This window comes from Callorhinus ursinus, unplaced genomic scaffold (genome assembly GCF_003265705.2).
Source record: "Callorhinus ursinus isolate GAN/ISIS: 27379988/994484 unplaced genomic scaffold, GSC_fseal_2.0 scaffold16, whole genome shotgun sequence".
NCBI lineage: Eukaryota > Metazoa > Chordata > Mammalia > Carnivora > Otariidae > Callorhinus > Callorhinus ursinus.
In genome coordinates, this window is record NW_027397078.1 from 28022253 (window position 1) to 28041147 (window position 18895).

At 43.4% G+C, this 18895-nt stretch overlaps 1 protein-coding gene across 14 annotated transcripts in view; it reads left to right on the forward strand.

Moving 5' to 3' along the window:
- The window catches only part of MAP7D2 (MAP7 domain containing 2), a 101861-nt gene that overhangs the window by 51085 nt on the left and 31881 nt on the right, over positions 1-18895 (forward strand). For 4 of the 14 annotated variants that reach the window (XM_073901987.1, XM_073901988.1, XM_073901991.1 and 1 more), the window contains exons 2-8: positions 187-264; positions 1385-1548; positions 7776-7887; positions 8710-8808; positions 11104-11214; positions 13067-13189; positions 18002-18156. In XM_073901987.1, coding sequence (XP_073758088.1) covers positions 187-264; positions 1385-1548; positions 7776-7887; positions 8710-8808; positions 11104-11214; positions 13067-13189; positions 18002-18156 — 842 coding nt within the window. The remainder of the gene's footprint in view (positions 1-186; positions 265-1384; positions 1549-7775; positions 7888-8709; positions 8809-11103; positions 11215-13066; positions 13190-18001; positions 18157-18895) is intronic. The other 10 variants (XM_025857806.2, XM_025857810.2, XM_073901993.1 and 7 more) reach the window with 6 other exon arrangements.

An 18895-nucleotide genomic window follows, 5' to 3' on the forward strand; every position in this document is an offset into this window, starting at 1 on the left:
GTGTGTGTGTGTGTGTGTGTGTGTGTGTGTGTGTGTGTGTGTGTGTGTTGGGCCTCCATGGATAAAGTGATGGCGATGGATGATTTGTGTGTGTGGCCAGACCCAGGGTGCGGGACTAGTGGCCCCTGATACTCAGCAGGCAGGGAAAGAGGGAAGAATTATTTTAACATGTTTTATTTTTTGTAGGTATGGATGGATTTTTAAGATCTGATGAGAGACAAAGACTAGCTAAAGAAAGACGAGAAGAAAGAGAAAAATGTCTTGGTAAGTTATGCTCTTTGGCTGTTTAGGTCCAAAGGAATAGAGATGTGGTTGTGCCTTTTCTGAACACCCTTAGAAATTGATGACTGAATGGGAAGAGAGCTAGGACAATTGCTAGATGAACGTTGAAGCACTGGGGAGTGAATTGACAATTTGGCTGGCATGTTCACAATTTTTATTTAATTCTCAGAACAGTTCATTTGCTCACTTAGCAAACATTGAACCCCTGCTATGTTCTAGATACTCTGCTAGAGACTGTGGGTAAGATGGTGAAGAACAAGAAACAGTGCCCCCAACCTCCTCAGGCAGCCACTATGTGCAATCACTCAGGCTCTTTCCAGGGCATCTAGAAGGGCCATCCTCAGAACTGAGAAAATTAGCAGTTAAGACATTTTCTGTGTTAGGACGGGAAACCCAGTTGAGAAAGGCTCTCTTAGCTCTTGCAAACTATAGACAGATAAGTACGATGTGTTCCCCACAGGGTACTGTGGGGTAGGTAAATAGTGGTTTCCCCACTGAATTGACACAAGTGAGCTTTCAGGTTCTTCTTGATTGGCTCCTGCCAGTTGGTCACATATTATTTTCCCCAGGGAACCCTTCCCTGACACCACCAGGTAGATAGTCCTTAGAAAATGTCTTGAGGGGAATATCATGAGTTTGCACCCTCGCCTAGCTCAGTGTCTTCCACATTTTTTTTTTTTAGGAAAAATACTCTTTATTTAAATAAATGACTTAGAAGTCATTTCTCAATCTAGTGTGTGGCTTAGCCACCATGACAGCTCTGACTTGGTGGTAGCAGCAGGAGTTGTGGCTGCCGTGTGCAGGGGCTGTTAACCATGTACTTCCCATGCTTGGTCTCATCTAATCTTCACCACACTGAGTTTGCAGACACGATGGTCCCCACTTCACAGAAGAGGAAATCAAGGCAGAGAGATGATGTGGTTAGCATGCCCAGAGTCACCCATCTAATGGCAAAGATGCCAGAACCCTCCGTCTCAATCACTGTAGCCTAGAATCCCACTGCGCTCTTTTTTGGTCTCACTCTTGCTTCTGCATTTTGGTTAATCCAAACCGCATGGGGTGTTCTGATAATGACACCTCTCTTCTGCTTTCCTTCCCCCAGCTGCCCGGGAGCAGCAGATCTTAGAGAAACAGAAAAGAGCGAAGCTCCAATATGAAAAGCAAATTGAGGAGCGATGGCGGAAACTGGAAGAGCAGCGACAGCGGGAGGACCAGAAAAGGGCAGCTGTGGAAGAGAAGAGGAAGCAGAAGCTCCGGGAGGAGGAGGTAAGGTCCCAGGACCTTCAAACCATTGCAGCAGCTCCCACGGGGCTTGCTGCTCAAGGGCATCTAAGTGGCCTGCCCAGCTAATCCAGCTCTGGGATACGAGAGAAATCTACTACTCAGCCTTCTCTCTGCAGCAAGACACGGTATAGTGAAAGCAGCACTGGAATAGGAATGAAGACACTTACCCATTCAACTCAGGGGTTAATTTGATCTTTGACCTTGGACAAGCCATTTGGCCTGTGTGGGTATTTGCTTGATTTGCTTATCTCTCTCTCTTTCTCTCTCTTTTTTTTTTAAAGATTCTATTTATTTATTTTACAGAGAGAGACACAGTGAGAGAGGGAACACAAGCAGGGGGAGTGGGAGAGGGAGGAGCAGGCTTCCTGCGGAGCAGGGAGCCCGATGTGGGGCTTGATCCCAGGACCCTATGATCACGACCTGAGCCGAAGGCAGACGCTTAACGACTGAGCCACCCAGGCGCTCCTGATTTGCTTGTCTCTGAAGTGAGGGGTTGAATTTGGCAGTCTCCAAGCCCTTTCCAGACCTAATTTTCTCTGACTTTGAGACTCATAGAGGATGGTGGATAGGGACCTGGTGATGTAGACTGCAGGAAGGGCTGGAGGAAGGGATGTGGGGGCAGAGGGTAACTTGGTCCTCTTATTCACAGCAGTCTACCTTCAAATACAAACATGCTAGTATATTTAAATTTTAATGCAATTTCTTGCTTTAATCATCCTTTCTCTACATTACCTTTTAAAAAAGAAACGGAATGTTGTTACCACTGTAGAGTCCTTTATTACTAAACTTTGAAAATATATTTAGAAAGCATATTTGGGGTATAGATTTTCTTAACAAGTATATTCTAAGGATGTAATCAAAGCCTTGTATCAGGTGATGATCATTTTTTATTCATAAGATATAATGACTCATCATTTAGTATAAATAATATAGAGGTTTATTAATCACCAGCTCTATAGGATTCAGAGACATTTGTGTAGATTTGGTATCTTTTTAAATCTCTGTATAGTTTATGACTATACATCTTTTACCCCTTCCTCTTTTTTAAATGAAAAAAACATGAACATGTGCACATGTGTACATACACACACATACACAATTAGACCCATCTTTGTCCACAAAGCACTCATTTAAATGGTGATTGCTTTGTTCCTCTTGGCAAATGAAAGTCATTCCCAGGGTCTTAGCTCCAATTCATCATTGGTGGCTGTGGGCCTGACAACTGCATGGATTCATCTGCTCCCTGTGCAAATCCCAGCTCTACTATGGGCTGTTGGTAGCCAGGAATAAGTCACCTAGCTCCTCATAACCCTCTAACTCAGTCTCTTCAGCCCAAAGCAGAGGTGGTCACAGGAATTAAAGGAAGTGACTTCTGTAAAAGTTCCAGCAAAGCACCTTACACAGAGTAGTGTTCAGAAATGTTAGATTCCCTTCAGTGACTTCAGTTGAATCTTTAATGGTTGCACTTCAAGATAATTTTCTGTTTGTGTGCTTCCTTTTGCCCCTAACATGGATGATAATGGGGTATGGGGGATACTGCCTGACCTTTGTCCCTACAAATACAAGCTGAGCTTGCTTCCTTCTTCCCAGACACAACATGGCAGGGCTGAGGGTCTGGGCCTCCTATGGTTGTGTAGCAACACGAGGAAACAGCAGCCTTCCTCTGCCACCACTCCCACCTTCAGGGCCCCCAGAGTCCCAGGTGGAGGTTAGGGACTTTCCACACACCTGCCAGCCTGTTAACCACATCAGTGTCAGCAGTCTGCTAGTGCTGAGACCTGTTTGGCATTCTTGTGGGTGATCTTTGGGGAGGATGGATAGGTCTATAGTGCAGGGGCCCCTTTCCAAAGGAAAGCCTTGCATTTGCCCTCATGTTTCCCTGGAAATCTTTGACAGGGCTACTGACTGCTTGGCATATGGCTGCGTAGATTCTCCAATCTTTTCTTGTTCTTCTTGTCATGTTCTGTCTCTGTCAACCAGAGAGAAGCCTCTGCAGGAATGGTTCATTCCACTGCAGCCCATTTTGCTTCTGTAGCTTATTGGAAATTGTTTAGGTTGCCCTCCAAGGCTTACCTCTCTGGGGCTGGTATTAGGAGCTCATAAAAGACCTGTTGACTCCACACCTCCCTCCTAGCCCTGTCCTGGTTCCATGTCCTTAGAGTTGCCATGATGTTGCTTTTGGTAACTCCCCACATCTGTGTGGGTGAGCCCCAGACTTGACCAGGAGGCTTCCTGTCTACCAGTACAGAACTGGGCACCACAAACAGCCTGGCTTCTAGAGGTCTTGAGGACTGGGAGGGCTGGAGGCTGGTCAGACCTGTCCTGGGGAAGGGGATATCCAGTCCACTTGAGATACTGACCTTGAGCTCATTCTGTCACTAAAGGCTGCTTTCTCCTCAAGGTGGGTTCTTCTAATCCTTGCACACCACAGAGCTCCCAAGACTCAAGCTTTTAGAGTAAACCCTTGTCACGTGCTTTGGTTAGGGCTGACAACACAGTGCACTCACCCATTCTCCCCTTGGAGGAGTATAGTTTCCTGACTAGAGGCCCTGAGAAATGGGATTTGGTGAAGCCAACTCCATGTTCCTCATGCCAAACAGATAACCAGGAAAGGCCTCTGTCAAAGAGTAGCTTCATCCCATACTTCTCAAAATCTTATTGCTTGATACCTAACAAAACCCACCAGGCTGAGTGTAAAAAGGAGAAATTTCTAAACTCACCTAAACAAAAACTTCACTAAACTGAGAGCTAGCTGGTCTCAGAGGGCATTGGCTGGCATGGGACCATGGTGACTCTGTGGCCTTCTGGCCAGATGTAGACATCTGTAAAGAGAAAGACCTTCTGCAGAGCCCGACTGAGAACCCCTTGGGGGCTTGTTCCCACACTGTTTTCCCAAGAACACATGTAGTAAGGGCAATGGAAAAGGCACAGCCAGCTCTCCATTCCTGCCAGAGATGGCTGGGTCATCAACAGTGCCTAGGCTGTGCCCTGCTGGAGGCCTTTTATAGTCCTTGGCCAGCTCCATGAGTCATTTTGGTCTTGGTTCTTCTCCTCTGAGTTCATCCAGGCAGATCTAGGGCCAGAGCTAAAGGGGTCAAGGGTGAGGTCCCCTCATTCCTTCCACTAAGCTGTACCCAATAGAGGACATTCTAAGGACAAGAATCTGCCTTGCTCTTTTCCCATCCTCTATTGATCATCTGATGATGCTCAGGAGAACGAGAATTTGGCAGGAATTTTGGTATGCAGTATGCAGCTCTAACATTTATTAATACTGTTCTTCTGGTGTGATTGAACTTTCTCGCATGCTCTCTTATGCTCACCCTTTCCTCTAACCAGTGGTTCTCACAGTGAGTTCAGGACCAGAAGCATCCACATAGCCTGGGAACTTGTCAGAAATGCAAATTCTTAGCAGGTACCACCCCAGACCTGTAGAATCAGAAACTCTGCATGTGGGGCCAGCAATTGGTGTTTTAACAAGCCCTCCAGGGGATTCTGATGCAAATTCATTCAAGTTTGAGAATCACTGCTTTAAACTGTTCTGTTAATAATTTTCCTTTACCAATTTGGATTCAGTTAGTATTGGTTAAGGACTTATTATGATAGTCATTGTCTCATAGACTTGAGTGCTCTGATGATACAGGTAATGTCATCCCCATTTTATTAAAGATTTTAATAAAAAGGGAAAGAGAAAGAATCTCAAGCAGACACTACACTTAATACTGAGCAGAGAGCCCGATACAGGGCTCAATCCCACGACCCTGAGATCATGACCTGAACTGAAGCCGAAACCAGGACTCATTTAACCAACGGAGCCACCCAGGTGCCCTCATCCCCATTCGATCAAATGAAGTAACAGAAAATTCCCTTCCCGCCTCCCTCTCCCCCGTCCCCCGCCCTGACACACACACACACAGTAATAGGGACTTATATAGGACTAACCTCTAACAAGAGTGAAGTGGGCCTGTTTTGTTTTGTTTAAGATTTTATTTATTTGGGGGGGGGAGAAAGAGCACAAGCAGGGGGAGGGGCAGAGGGAGAAACAGAGTACCTGCTGAGGACTCAGGACCCTGAGATCATGACCTGAGCCAAAGCCACCCGCTTAACCGACTGAGCCACCCAGGTGCCCCTGGACCAGTTTTGTTTTTGACATGTTTGAATCACCCCATTCTGATGATTTTGGGTTCCATAAGTCTTCTTACTGTAGAGCTTGGTTACCACCTATTTTTCATCATCTCTGCAAAAGCAGGTGACACAGAGTGATTGTGTCCTCTTTCAGGGATAGCTTCATTTTCATAAGCCTGCTTATGATTCAGAGGAATGTATCTCTAACAGTGGAATTTGGAGCAGCTCAGTGGGTTGGAGGTAGATGGTAGAAGTTTTGTTTTTGTTTTCGTTTTTGTTTTTGTTTTTAAGGTAACTGAACAGTCCAGTGGTAGGTCTGGATTTGGGTGAGCATTTCCTCATAATTATACCCCTATATAGCTGCTCAATGGTAAGTTTGGCTGGCAAGTCTTGGTGTTATTTGTTGTCATTGGTCTCCTGATAAATGAAGGACTGTCTTGTGAGGTCCTTTTGGCATGTAGGAAGTCTCCTATAACCCACTCAATACTAAATTCACTCTGAGGTAAAAGTTTTTAACATTTAAATTACGTCATTGGTTAAATACTTTATGTTAAATCCATATAATGAAATACCTCTCAGCCCCAGTCTCAAGCGACTGTACTTCAAGTATCGAATAGTCAAAAAGTTCTAGTCCCTCCAAACCGCCAACTTTTCTTGGGTAGGCCCTTGGGGGTTGGCTGTCAGAATTTAATGGGCCAGGGTCATGAGGGCAGGACTTTGCTAGGAAATGCACACTCATGATTGTAGAGTCTCAGCCAGAAACTAGAGCAAATAAAAATCTGAGATTTACAGGAGGAAAAAAAAAATCCCCTTTCTACCCAGAGGTCCCTGGAGAGGCCATCTCTTAGCAAAGTGCTGTTCAGAGAAAAATTATGCAGAGGAAGCCGAGATGTGCGTAATGCTCATCCCATCCCTCTAGTATATACAAAAGGGATAGATGCAGATACCTCCTAAGTGACCTTTCTGTGTTTCTAGTAAGTAAAATAAAGGAGCCTTTCCCTGATTCTTAAGTCATGGTTACACAGTTGGTGCTGCCCTAAATTTTGCTTACTTTTTATTCAAGCCATGAGAAAATAGTTATCTTTTTGTTTTGGAGTTGGGCTAGGATGACTCCATTTCCTAGAGCACCTCAGGGTTGGGTTTTAATGAAGGGAGAAGGGCATCGGCATGTACCTGTTTACCTTGCGTCAGACCTTGTCCAGTAGAGGCAGGGAGAGGATTTGGTATTTGCAATGTCATTGGGGTGGCAGGGAATGCAAAATTAAAACAGCTTCACTCCAGTGCCAAGGAAAGATTTGCCAGCATTCAGACCCAACTTTATGAAAATAACACTTTGGTTAACACAGGAGAGTGCTTTTAATAAATGCTCTGGTAAGGGAGAAGCCTGTTTGTTGTTGTTTTTTCTTCTGGCTAAAAACTGTTTAGTTCCTCCTCCCCTCCCCCCCGTCTAACTCTTGAGAATGTATAGATGCTTTATTTTATGGCCAGGAGGTTTTTACTCTTGTCTCTTTTAAAATTTGAAATGTGCAGCATTATCCCCAGAATACTATGTAGCAGGAAAATGTTACAATGTAGAAAACAATTGATTTCCTTTTAAGAAGTTCTAAGATGAAAATGAGGCTTGGTAAAATAGATCTCAAAGCCATGTATTACCCCAAAAAGTTATGCTTAGGGCTCTACAAATTTAAATTATATTTTAATTAAAATTTTTTCAAATCAGAATGCTTTATGCTTTTCTACTAGAGAGAGTGCCCTTGGTTCCAGAGCACAATTCCAGTTCTATTCAATGAGGCAAAATGGTACTTGAGACAGGCCTGAAAGAGTTAATGCTTGTCTGGCATTATACTTAAACAAATCAAGGCCTGGCTGCGGCAACAGCCTGCCCCCCTGGGGCTGGGAGCCAGCGCAAGCTGCATTGTTTACTCTCCACCCGCTAAGATCTGGCTAGTGTGGTGGAGAGCACATGTGCCTGGGTTTTGGATGCTGAGCACCGACAGCCCCATTTTGTGACTCACCCTGAGCACTGAAGCACAGCAGCACGGTGGGGCTGGGTGGTTATGTTGCTCTCCCTTGCGTGAACTGGGCAGGAGCGGCTCGAGGCAATGATGCGCCGGTCCCTGGAGCGCACACAGCAACTGGAGCTAAAGAAGAAGTGCTCGTGGGGAGCTTCGCTGGCCACCGGGCCTGGAGGTCGTGATGGTGAGTATAGGGCTGTCCTTGCATTGCAGGGCCCCGGTGGGAGATCATGGGGCAGGCAGCAGATCATGGGCACAGGCTGGTGCCCATTGGATCTGGGGCATGCTTTGTAGTCATCTGCAGGTACTTTTTTCAGATGTGATGCCAAGCTTCCTGTGTATGCATTTCTCATGAAGGGAGTCTGTGCATTCCTTTTGCTAGCAAACAGCAGTTGATACAGTAACTGGGCTTTAAGGGAAAGCAAAAGAAAAGCGAAGAAAATGAATGCAGAGCCTGGTTAACCAGATGCATCTGGCAAGCCTAGCGGTAATCTGATTTCAGGGAAGGTCAAATAGCAGTAGACTAAGTCACTGCTGTACCATGGCCTGGAAAGGCTGAGCAGCGGTTACCTAACCTCCAAAAGGGGCTGGGGCTTTTCCCTCCTCATTATTCATTTTTGTTGCTCTTTCAATTTTGTTTCAAGGTGACTTATTTATTTCATTTTCCAGATCATACTCATCTTTAAATTTTCAAGTGTTTAATGTGTGAACTGTCACTAGTCTCTGCGTGGCCTTTCTCTCTCTTCAATGTCTTCTTTTCTGTGATCTTGTCATTTTATTACACAGCTCTTTCTGAGAACAGATGGGTTCTGTTTGTAGTACAGTTGTTTGACTTTGCTGTGCTGTGCTTTTAACCTTTTGTCAGTGAATATACTTTATTTCTTTTTGGGAAGTCAATAACCCATTTCAGTTACTTTTTCTAATTTCCTAATTAGAAACTAAAGTCAAGCAGAAATTGGGACTTTTTTCTTTTACCTCTCTTTGCTCTGATTTTTTTGCTGTGTAGGTGAATCAGAAAATACCCCACCCCCTCCTCTAGGTTTAGCAGCCAGCACCCTCCCTCCGGACCCAGGGACCACTGCCACCGCTGCCGAGTCCACCAACGGTATATCTGAGCTTCACCGTGCCATGGCGTTTTGTGATGACTGTTCTGATCATTCCCCACCATCACTGTGTCTGTCTCAAGCGCTTTACAATTGATTTCTTAGACTGACCCCTTAGAACTTTTTTTTCTAGAAATGTGAATGACGTGCCCATATTTCTTTGTTCCTCTGTCATCATGGAGCTGTGCATGCCTTACACTCTGGTGCCCTGGAGACATTTCATCTTTAGCTCACTAACTTCTGCCTTGAAAAATCTTGTCAGTGTTGGACTTCTGTGCATTTAGATCTTTAACACTCTCATTAATTACTGGTTTTAGGCATTATGTAGTAGGGTGTTTGAGTCACTTCTGATTACCAAAACCTGTACTCTTACAAAGAGTTCTGGGTATTAATGTGATGGATTCCTGGAAGAGGTGTTTGAGACGGAGTGGTAGGGAGTTTATCAGTACTAACACTGGGAATCCAAGCAAGGAGATAAGTTTGCTTTGTTCTTGATTTTGTCTCTCTAATAGTTCTTTGTTTTTGGATTCAAGCCTGGGAAATTCTTAGGTTCTAGGACAAGAATGGAATTAGTAAAACTTTTCTCCCAGTTAATACTTTAGAAATTCAATCTATCTTTGGCTGGCAGAGAAAAAACAAGATGTAAAAGGGATGCAGTATTTACCAGCAGCACAGGTCAAATTACAGCAGTAGGAATAGTTATCTTTGGTTCCCAGCATTCCTTTGACAAAGAAAAATCCTTATTGGTGTTGCTGAGTAGCAGAGAATTTGCTCCATGGGTCAGATTAACTGTACTGTGGCGCTGGTCTGCCCCTAAAAGAGAGGGGCAGTAGGTAGAGCTGATAATTACCCTTGGGAATCACACCAAGGGCTTGGGGACAGGGTGAGGCAACCACAGTACTTGATTTGGGCATACAGTTTAAGGGAACACCTTATCAAGATTAAATAATATTTGAATAAATCAAAATTAATACAGAACAATCCTTGATGAACAAAATACCAAATTTCTAAAGACAAGTACCATACTCAGCCAGCCATATTGGAGCATGAGGCAAAAGGGTGGAATGTGTACCCCTTTACACATAGTTTTACATAATTTCTACTGGTTAACTTTTTTTCATTAAAGTAGTTGAAAAATGGGGCACCTGGGTGGCTCAGTCGTTGGGCATCTGCTTTTGGCTCAGGTCATGATCCCAGGGTCCTGGGATCGAGTCCTGCATTGGGCTCCCTGCTCCATGGGGAGCCTGCTTCTCCCTCTCCTGCTGCTCCCCCTGCCTGTGCTCTCTCTCTCTCTCTCTTTCTTTCTCTGACAAATAAATAAAATCTTTAAAAAAAAGTAGTTGAAAAATGCTGAAAAATTGAGTAGATATGTTAAAACTCAAATCATTTTAAATTTAAATATTTTATTTATACCAAAATAGAATTTATTATAATTTCATTTCAGCTTAAGAGAATTACAATTTACTTAAGATTGTCGCTTGGTCAGGACATACTGTAAAACATAGTAGATTTCTCATTTGGAAACGAGAGGAATAGTTTTAAACATAATTAGTGATGAGTTTGCTTCCTTTAAAGCCAAGGGTGCACATCCTTCTTTTTGTTTCAGGCTTTTGATATGGCTTGACAGGGCATTATCAGCACCTCTTCATTTGCTGTAATGGTTTAATTCAGAAACCAGTCTAAAATAATGGCTGGAAATTAAGAATACCAAAAGTAGGGACCACATGTTAAAATCCTAACCATAAATAGTCACAGCATTAGAAAAAGGGCTATTGTGATCCCATCTCTTGAGAGGAGAAAGAAATCAACTGCTAAAGGTTGTTCTGCTTTAAATATAGCTACTTGCATTCCATATTACTTCTTTCTCCACCCTGAGCCTGTAGATAACCTTCAGAAAAAGTCTGCTTTCAGCTCACACAGTCTCAGACCATAGAACATTTTTCCAGTGGTGATTTGTCTCTGGGTCCAGATTGGTTTTGTTTTTGTGTAGTCTGAATATGCTTAAAAGTCCCTGGACACAGGAAATGATTTGCCGGTGGGATTAGCATGGTTTTAGTTGAATAGTTGAGTGAGGTTGCATATTTGAAATTGAAGAGAAGATCTTGCTTCAGACTGATGGCTGCCGTGGCCTGGGCATTTCCAGATAGGCTAAGTGCATAGCAGGATGATGGAAGCCATGTGCTATGCCACAACAGTTTAGGAGGCGTGTGGATGAGGACAGGAAGAACACTTTGGGATATGTGTTTCTCAGTCTACAATGGTGTGAATACCAATGTCTTTAATGCATTTCTCTGCAGCATGTGACAAACTTTCAACATCAACCATGAATTTGCCAAAGCAGACGGAGCCTCCCATGAGTAAGCGCCTGTCTTCATCCACCGTGGCAATATCCTATTCCCCAGACCGAGGCAAGTGAACGTGTAGACCTGGTCTCTGTGGTTTTCTTCTTTCTAGTCTGAGCGTCTTAACATCAGTCTTTGTGAGAGCCCCTCTTGAGCCTTCTGCAAATGCCTCCATTATTTGCATTCAGCCTTGTGGTGTGAATGTGGGAGCCCCAGGGCCTCACTTAATGGGACTTTGGAAAGTGGCATCACTCTTTAGAGCCAGTTCGTTGTTGAATAGCTACAGGAATTAATGATATTCTTTCAGTCTGAAAGAGATTATTCCATTTTCCACAGTACACGTAGGAGTTATCCTGCCCTAGAATTAATTGACCAGTGGGCAAATATGACTGTTAAAAAAGTAACTGGTTATTGATGTGATCTACTTGATTAGCCAGAAATAGCAGAATTGATCATGAAGAGATAGGTGGAAAACTTAGTTGTATGAAAAAAAAATTGGACTCTGTTATTGTCTGAGGTTTGTAGGCCTGCCCTTTCTGTTTTGAAAACAGAAGTTCAGAGCTAATATGAAGACTTTAAAAGGGGAAAAAGATGGGAGGCCTGTTCTGGCACTCACTTTGAGGTGGAGGATGATATGTATAGGACATGTGCCGTTTCCAGAAACTGAATAGATTTAAAACTGTTTGTGTTCTAATAGAGGCTCAGATAAGTTACTAAAAGTATGAATTTGTACCTCTCAGAGAATGTAGTTTAAGGAAGTGAGGGAAACTCCATGCATTAAGTGCGTGTTTTAACACTGGAGAAGTGTCAGCTGCCAGTGGACTATTTAACAGGTCAGGCATTACCAAGGGGCAAGCAGGAGAGTGTTTGTGACTTTGAAGAGGCCAGTGTGCCTTTCTGGTTGTTTTTCAATGGCATTGACCTTGCACTTCCAGCACAGAGGCCTATCGTGTATGTCAGAGACCCCATAAGTGTCAGTGTTGCTGATCTCTGATGCAGTTCATGGTTGAACTGAACGCTGGAAACCTTGAATTAATTGAGAGCTGAATGAGAAAACATCTCCTTGCTTTTAATTCTATATGGCTTTTCCATAGTGAGTGTATTCTATATGTTTTCATTAATTCACATGGTTACAAATTGAGGTTAAATTCATATTTGCATTGATTACTATGTAAAGATACCAGGATGTTATTACATATTGTTGACGACTGAATTATCTGCTTGTGGATTATAAATTGAAAAATTTTAATTCCCAAACCATTTATTGGCTAATGGGTACCCAAGAAATTCAAAGTAATGGAAAAGTTAATCCATTACCATATAATATAATCCAAAGCCATCAAAATGACATTTCAGTCGCTGTGTTTTAGATTATGATTACTGCTACTTCCATTAAAGCCGATAATTAGTTGGCTATTTTTGTTTTTGTGGTTCTTATTTAATTTTTGCCCTTATGTACATGGAAAAAGTATGAACAGATACATATTTATACATTAACAAAATCAGTGTATAATGAAATGTTTTTTAACAGAGGACCCTAAAGTGTTTCATAGGAGTAATCTTTTTTCAATGTTAGATCTACTTGGTGAGTAAATGGTTTCTTGAGTCCATATTACATCTTGGGAGATGGGCTAATTCTCTTCAAGTGATACAGGTAATATTGTGATACTGTAATAGTGTATTGAATGAATTCTGGCACCCCAAAAGAGTTAACACACTCTCCCAAACTCCAAATGACACATCATTTGTTTTATTTTACTATGACAAACTCCAAAGCCATCCTTTGCTAGAGTATTTTTATTTTCCACATTCATTCTGCCACCCAAAAGCTAATTTGCATCATACACTGTGTTGTTTTAAACATTTTATTTTGCTTTAATTTTGCTTTTTAAAATTTTCATTTGATTCCATCCCTCAGCTCATCGCACACACCTTAATCCCATGGAAACCTTTCTTGTTATGCGACTGTTGACACCTACACAGGCTTCTTTAGCCAGAAGCAGAAGTGCACTCATGCTCTCTGAGCAGGCCAATGACTCAGGTAAAAGAGGCCAAGCTGGTGACACTGAGGAAAATGCCCAAAGGGGTGTTGGTCTCCCTATGAGTTATTTCTGAATTTTTCTATTTTGTTTCCCATTTGCTTTGTGAAATGTCTTCAGGGCTTAATAACATTTTCTACCCACCAGTGTTTTGCTGTTACTATGTTTTTTTTTTCTTTTCAGTGTCACAGAGGTGAGTAACTTATTTTTGATTGAGAGCATGTGGATTAGGAAAAAGAATCTATTTCATGAGCTGTGGAGGTTAGTAGACTTTCTTAAAGAGATGATTTGGCAAAGTAGCCTGTAAACCAGTCTCTGGAGTCCCATAACCAGATTTACCACTTACTAGTTCTTACTACTTTGGGTAAATTAATTAACCTCTCTAAGCCTCAGATTCCTTTTTTTTTTAAGATTAATTTATTTGAGAGAGAGCAAGTACAAGTGCAAGCACGCACTTGGGGGGAGAGGGAGAGAGAGAATCTCGAGCAAACTCCCTGCTGAGTGTAGAACCCAACTCGGGGTTTGATCTCATGACTCTGAGATAATGGCCTGAGCCAGAATCGAGAGTTGGACACTTAACCGACAGAGCCACCCAGGTGCCCCTAAAGCCTCAGTTTCCTTATCTATAAAATTGAAATACCTTAAATTGTCATGAGGATTAAATGATATAGGACAATGATTGGCAGAGTAAGAGCTCAACAAATATCTAGAGCCTTGCTGCTCAAGGGGTGGCCCATGGATCATCAATATTGGTATCACCTGGGAGCTTGTTAGGAAGGCACACTCTCAGGCCCCAGCAGACCTGTACACTGAAGTCTGAGAAACTATGGGCATCACTATCAAAGCTTTTTCTTGACTAAATTAGATTAAATTGTCATGGCAAGATTAATGAGGGCTGACATTCTCTGTTTGCAGATTAGCAACACTGTGTCCACATTAAAGCAGGTCTGGTCTTAGTTCCCAAGAGAGTGTGTTCACTTAGATGACATATAATTCCCTATCTACTTCTGACTAGTTTTTAGAGACAGCCTACTAGTTTGAGTAGTTGTGGTGTTTCCACAAAGAAGTATACAGATGGCCAATAAGCACATGACAAGATGCTCAACATCATTAGTCATTAGGGAAATGTATATGAAAACCACAATGATATACCACTTCACACTTACTAGAATGGCTAAAATTCAAAGAAAACAGGGAAAATAGTAGGTGTTGGCAAGGATGTAGAGAAATTATAACCTTCATACATTGCTGGTGGGAATATAAAATGATGTACTCACTTTGGAAAACTGCCTGGCAAGTTCCTCAAAAGGTTAAACATAGAGTTACCATGTGACCCAGCAATTGCACTCTTATGTATAGAGCCCAGAAAATTGAAAACACACAAAAGCTTGTCCCTGAGTAGTTCTTAGCATCATTAGCCACACAAAGTGGAAACAACCCAAATGTCCATCAACAGATGAGTGGATAAACAAAATGTGGTATATCCATAAAGTGGAATATTACTCAGCTATGAAGAAGAATGGATTACTGATATATGCTGCACCGATGAACCTTGAAAACATTAGGCTCAGTGAAAGAAGCCAGACACAAAATGCCCCAAGTTACATGAGTCCATTTATATGATTTGTCCAGAATAGGGCAAATCCAGAAAGACAGTAAATTTGTGGTTGCTAGGGACTGGAGGAGTGAGGAAAGGGAATGAATGCTTAATTGGTTACAGGGTTTGTTTTGGGAGTATTGAACATTTTCTGGAATTAGACTGTAGTTATGATTGTACAAACACGAATATACTGAAAACCACTAAATTGCACAGTTTTTAAAGGGTAAATTTTATGGTACATGAATTAGCTCTTTTTTTTCTTTAAAGATTTTATTTATTTATTTTGAGAGAGAGAGAGAGAGAATGAGAGCTAGAGAGCACGAGAGGGAAGAGGGTCAGAGGGAGAAGCAGACTCCCCGCAGGGAGCCCGACGCGGGACTCGATCCCAGGACTCCAGGATCGTGACCTGAGCCGAAGGCAGTCGCTTAACCAACTGAGCCACCCAGGCGCCCCTCCCCATGAATTAGCTCTTAACCAAAAAATTCCTGGGAGGTAGGAAGTATCCCCGTTTTGAGAACAAGGAATGTGTCAGGAAGTCCCCAAGACCATTTGCACGATCACTGATTCTCTAGGAGGACTCCTAACTATGATTTATTATGGTGAAAGTCTACAGAGCAAAATCGGCAAAGGGAAAAGGCCATGGGATGAAGTCTAGGGAAGAGCAGGAACAAGCTTCCAAAGTCCTCTTTCCATTGGAGCCATACAGAGCACATTCCCTCAGCAATGAGTTGTGACATGTATGAAGTGTTACCTACCAAGGAAGCTTATTAGAGAGTCAGTGCCCAGAGTTTTTATTGGAGGCTGGTCACGTAAGTACTCCCTGCCAGATACATACCCAAATTCCAGACTCTCAGAAAAAGAGCAGGTGTTGAGCATAAATCATGTTGTTTATACAAACAGCTTAGGCACAGTGAGCCACTCTTATCGGTTAATGATGGGAGCTCTCCCGGAAAACAAGTTCCCTGATGCCAGGGCCAACCTTGTAAGCTGGCCTTTCCAGGGACAGCAGTCAGACCTTCTATGTTGTTCTTTTCTTTTTAAGGATTTTATTTATTTATTTGGGAGAGAGAGCGAGAGCAAGCTGGATCCCAGGACCCTGAGATCATGACCTGAGCGGAAGGCAGACGCTTAATGACTAAGCCACCCAGGCACCCCTTCCTTTTTCTTTTCTGCACAGTCCATCCCCTTGGTCTTTGGCAAAGGCAGCTTTACAGCAGAATTATCATCAGTAGGATTCCACACAGCAGGGTGAGGCCAACCTACAGTATTGACCTCACTTATACCCTTTAGGCGTTCTGGACTTAGCCAGTTAAAACACAGATGGTTAGCATAAAGGTCTGTCTTAGAAAGCCAAGTGGCTTCCTCCATGACTTTCTGTATGAACCTTTTTTTTTTTTTTTAAGATTTTGTTTATTTATTTGACAGGGAGAGAGAGAGAATATGAGCAGGAGAGGGAGAAGCAGGTTCCCCACTGAACAGGGATCCCGATGCAGGGCTCAATCCCAGGACCCCGAGATCACAGCCTGAGTCGAAGGCAGATGCTTAACTGACTGAGCCACCCAGGCACCGCCCTTCCCACTTTTTTTTTTTAACCTGGCCCAAGGCATCAGTTCAGGCCCAGCACAACCTGGTCAGTAAGATGAAGCCGTCCTCAAGCCTTCCAGGGCGAAGGCAGTATCACAATAGTCAGAACACACACCTAGGGAGTATAATCCCTGAGGACACACATGTCCCCTGGAAACCGCTTACAGTGTTCCACGCACCCCAAGCAGGACATACATTGGTCAGGCGGTACAGGCTAACGGCCTGTTGTGTCCCACTCCCACTTGGAGGAGAAAACCAAAACCGAAGACATTACCTGGGTTGTACTTCTCCCCTCACTTTAACCAGCATGGCCAAAACCAGCCAGAGGATCCAGCAAGCCAACTCTTGGAGTTGGATGGGTTATCTTCAAATACCATAGGTATTTTACCTCTTGCAACAGACAGCAGCTGGGTTGCTGTTTGATACAGTGGCTGACGCCATAGCCACCAGGCACCAGAAAGTCATCATCCTCCATGCCTTTAGGCTTTCTTTTTCTTTTTTCTTTTTTTTTTAAGATTTTATTTATTTATTTGACAGAGAGAGAGCGAGAGCAGGAGCACAAGCAGGGAGAGTGGGAGAGGAAGAAGCAGTCTTTGCACCGAGCAGGGAGCCTGATGTGGGGCTCGATCCCAGGACCCTGGGATCATGACCTGAGCCGAAGGCAGACGCTTAACGACTGAGCCACCCAGGCACCCCTAGCCTTTCTTTTTCAAACACTGCTTTTACCATTTATCCGTGAATCCAGGGTCATTCTTGCAGTTCCCTGCTTCTGGCATCAATTGTATCAGGGGTCCCCAAGACCAGCCCCAGGTTTGGTGATTTGCCAGGAGCACTCAGGAGACTCAGCATATGGTGGCACTCACAGCTGTGGTGTGTTAGAGTAGAAGCTGCACAGCACATCGGCAGAGGGAATTGGCACACAGGCGAAGTCCAGAGGACACCAGGTGCGAGCTTCCAAGAGTCTTCTCCCAGTGGAGTCACACAGGACGTGCTTAATTCCCCCAGCAACGAGCTGTGATAACACATGTGAAATGTTGCCAACCGGGAAAGCTCGTTAGAGACTTGGTGGCCAGGGTTTTATTGAGGGCTGGTCACGTAGGCACCCTTGGCCAGTTACATACCCGAATTTCAGACTCTCAGAAGGAAAGCAGCTAAGTCATGTTGTTTTACATACAGCTTAGGCAGTGAGGTACTCATCAGTTAATAGCAAGAACCCTTCTCTAAGTTCTCAGGTGCTGACCAAGGACCAGCCTTGTAAAGCAGGACTTTCTAAGGACACTTTTCAGGGCTGCTATGTTAACTCTTTCCTGCACAAGGAAATTGACATTTGGAGAGGTTAAGTAACCTGCCCAAGGTGATCCAGTTATTTGGTGACAGTGCTAGTTCTGTCTGGTTCCAAAGGCCAGACTTTGAACTCATGAAATGAACTGGACTCTTGAGCATGGAGTATGGAAATCTTTCAAGATAGCGTCTATTCTGCATATACTAGAAAAAGTATGGTGGTATTTAGAGAATGTGGATTGCCCATGTTATGTTTTAACAGAAAATGTGTTCTTCCCAATTCCTTCCTCTCCCTACTTTTTCCTTCTGTGCTCCCTGTCTCTTTGGCTGTGATATTGTAACCTTCTAGTATCCCATGCCTGTCCTCGTGTAGCTCCTGCTGGTCCTCTTAAATCTTCTTACAAGTCTTCTCCCACTCGGAGTGCTGAGAGGAAGAAAACTCCATCTACATCTGGTGTAGGAGATTCTGGGAAAGGAGCCCCTGCAGGAGTGGAGGCCTCTCCGGTAGGTTTAAACCCACTCTCTCACCCCTTGGGACGGGTTTATTTGACAGTATGATTACTCCCTGTGCTTAACCGGGGGTCTCTGTTTCCATCAGTCTCCAGAGACTGCTCAACTGGTGGATTTGGTTTAAAAATTCACTCATCCTTTGAAAATCATTTAACTTTTTGCATCTTCCTAAATCTAAGTGCCTTGGAGCAAATTCCTAAAGACCTTGTCCTTGTTACAGCCTGCCCTCCAGGGGACAGGAGTCAAAAGGAATGTTCTGAGTGTTGTCTTTTTGCTTTTAAGGATGCCAGTCTCGCCTCTACAGGCAACTAGAACTAAGGTTCTAGGTCAGCCTTCAGTCCATAACAGTGGCCTTTAAACATTTTTGACATCATACTGACACCATCAGTAAAACAAATATTGAATGGGTACTCCCAATTATGTGTATTTATTTAGAAATTATACATACCATACTACTTTTGTTAGTTATCACTTGCTATGTAATAAATCACCCCAAACCTTAGCTGCTTAAAACAGTGTTTATTACCACACTGGTTCTTTGGGTCAGAAATTGAGGATGGCTTAGCTGGGTAGTTCTGGTTCAGGGTCTGTCATGAGGGTGTGGTCAGGATAATAGCCAGAGCTATAGTCCTATGAAAGCGTGGCTGGGGCTCTTCCAGAATGGCTCGCTCACATGGCTGCTGGCCTCAGTTCCTTATTGTGTGGACCTCTCTATAGAGCTGCTTGAATGTCC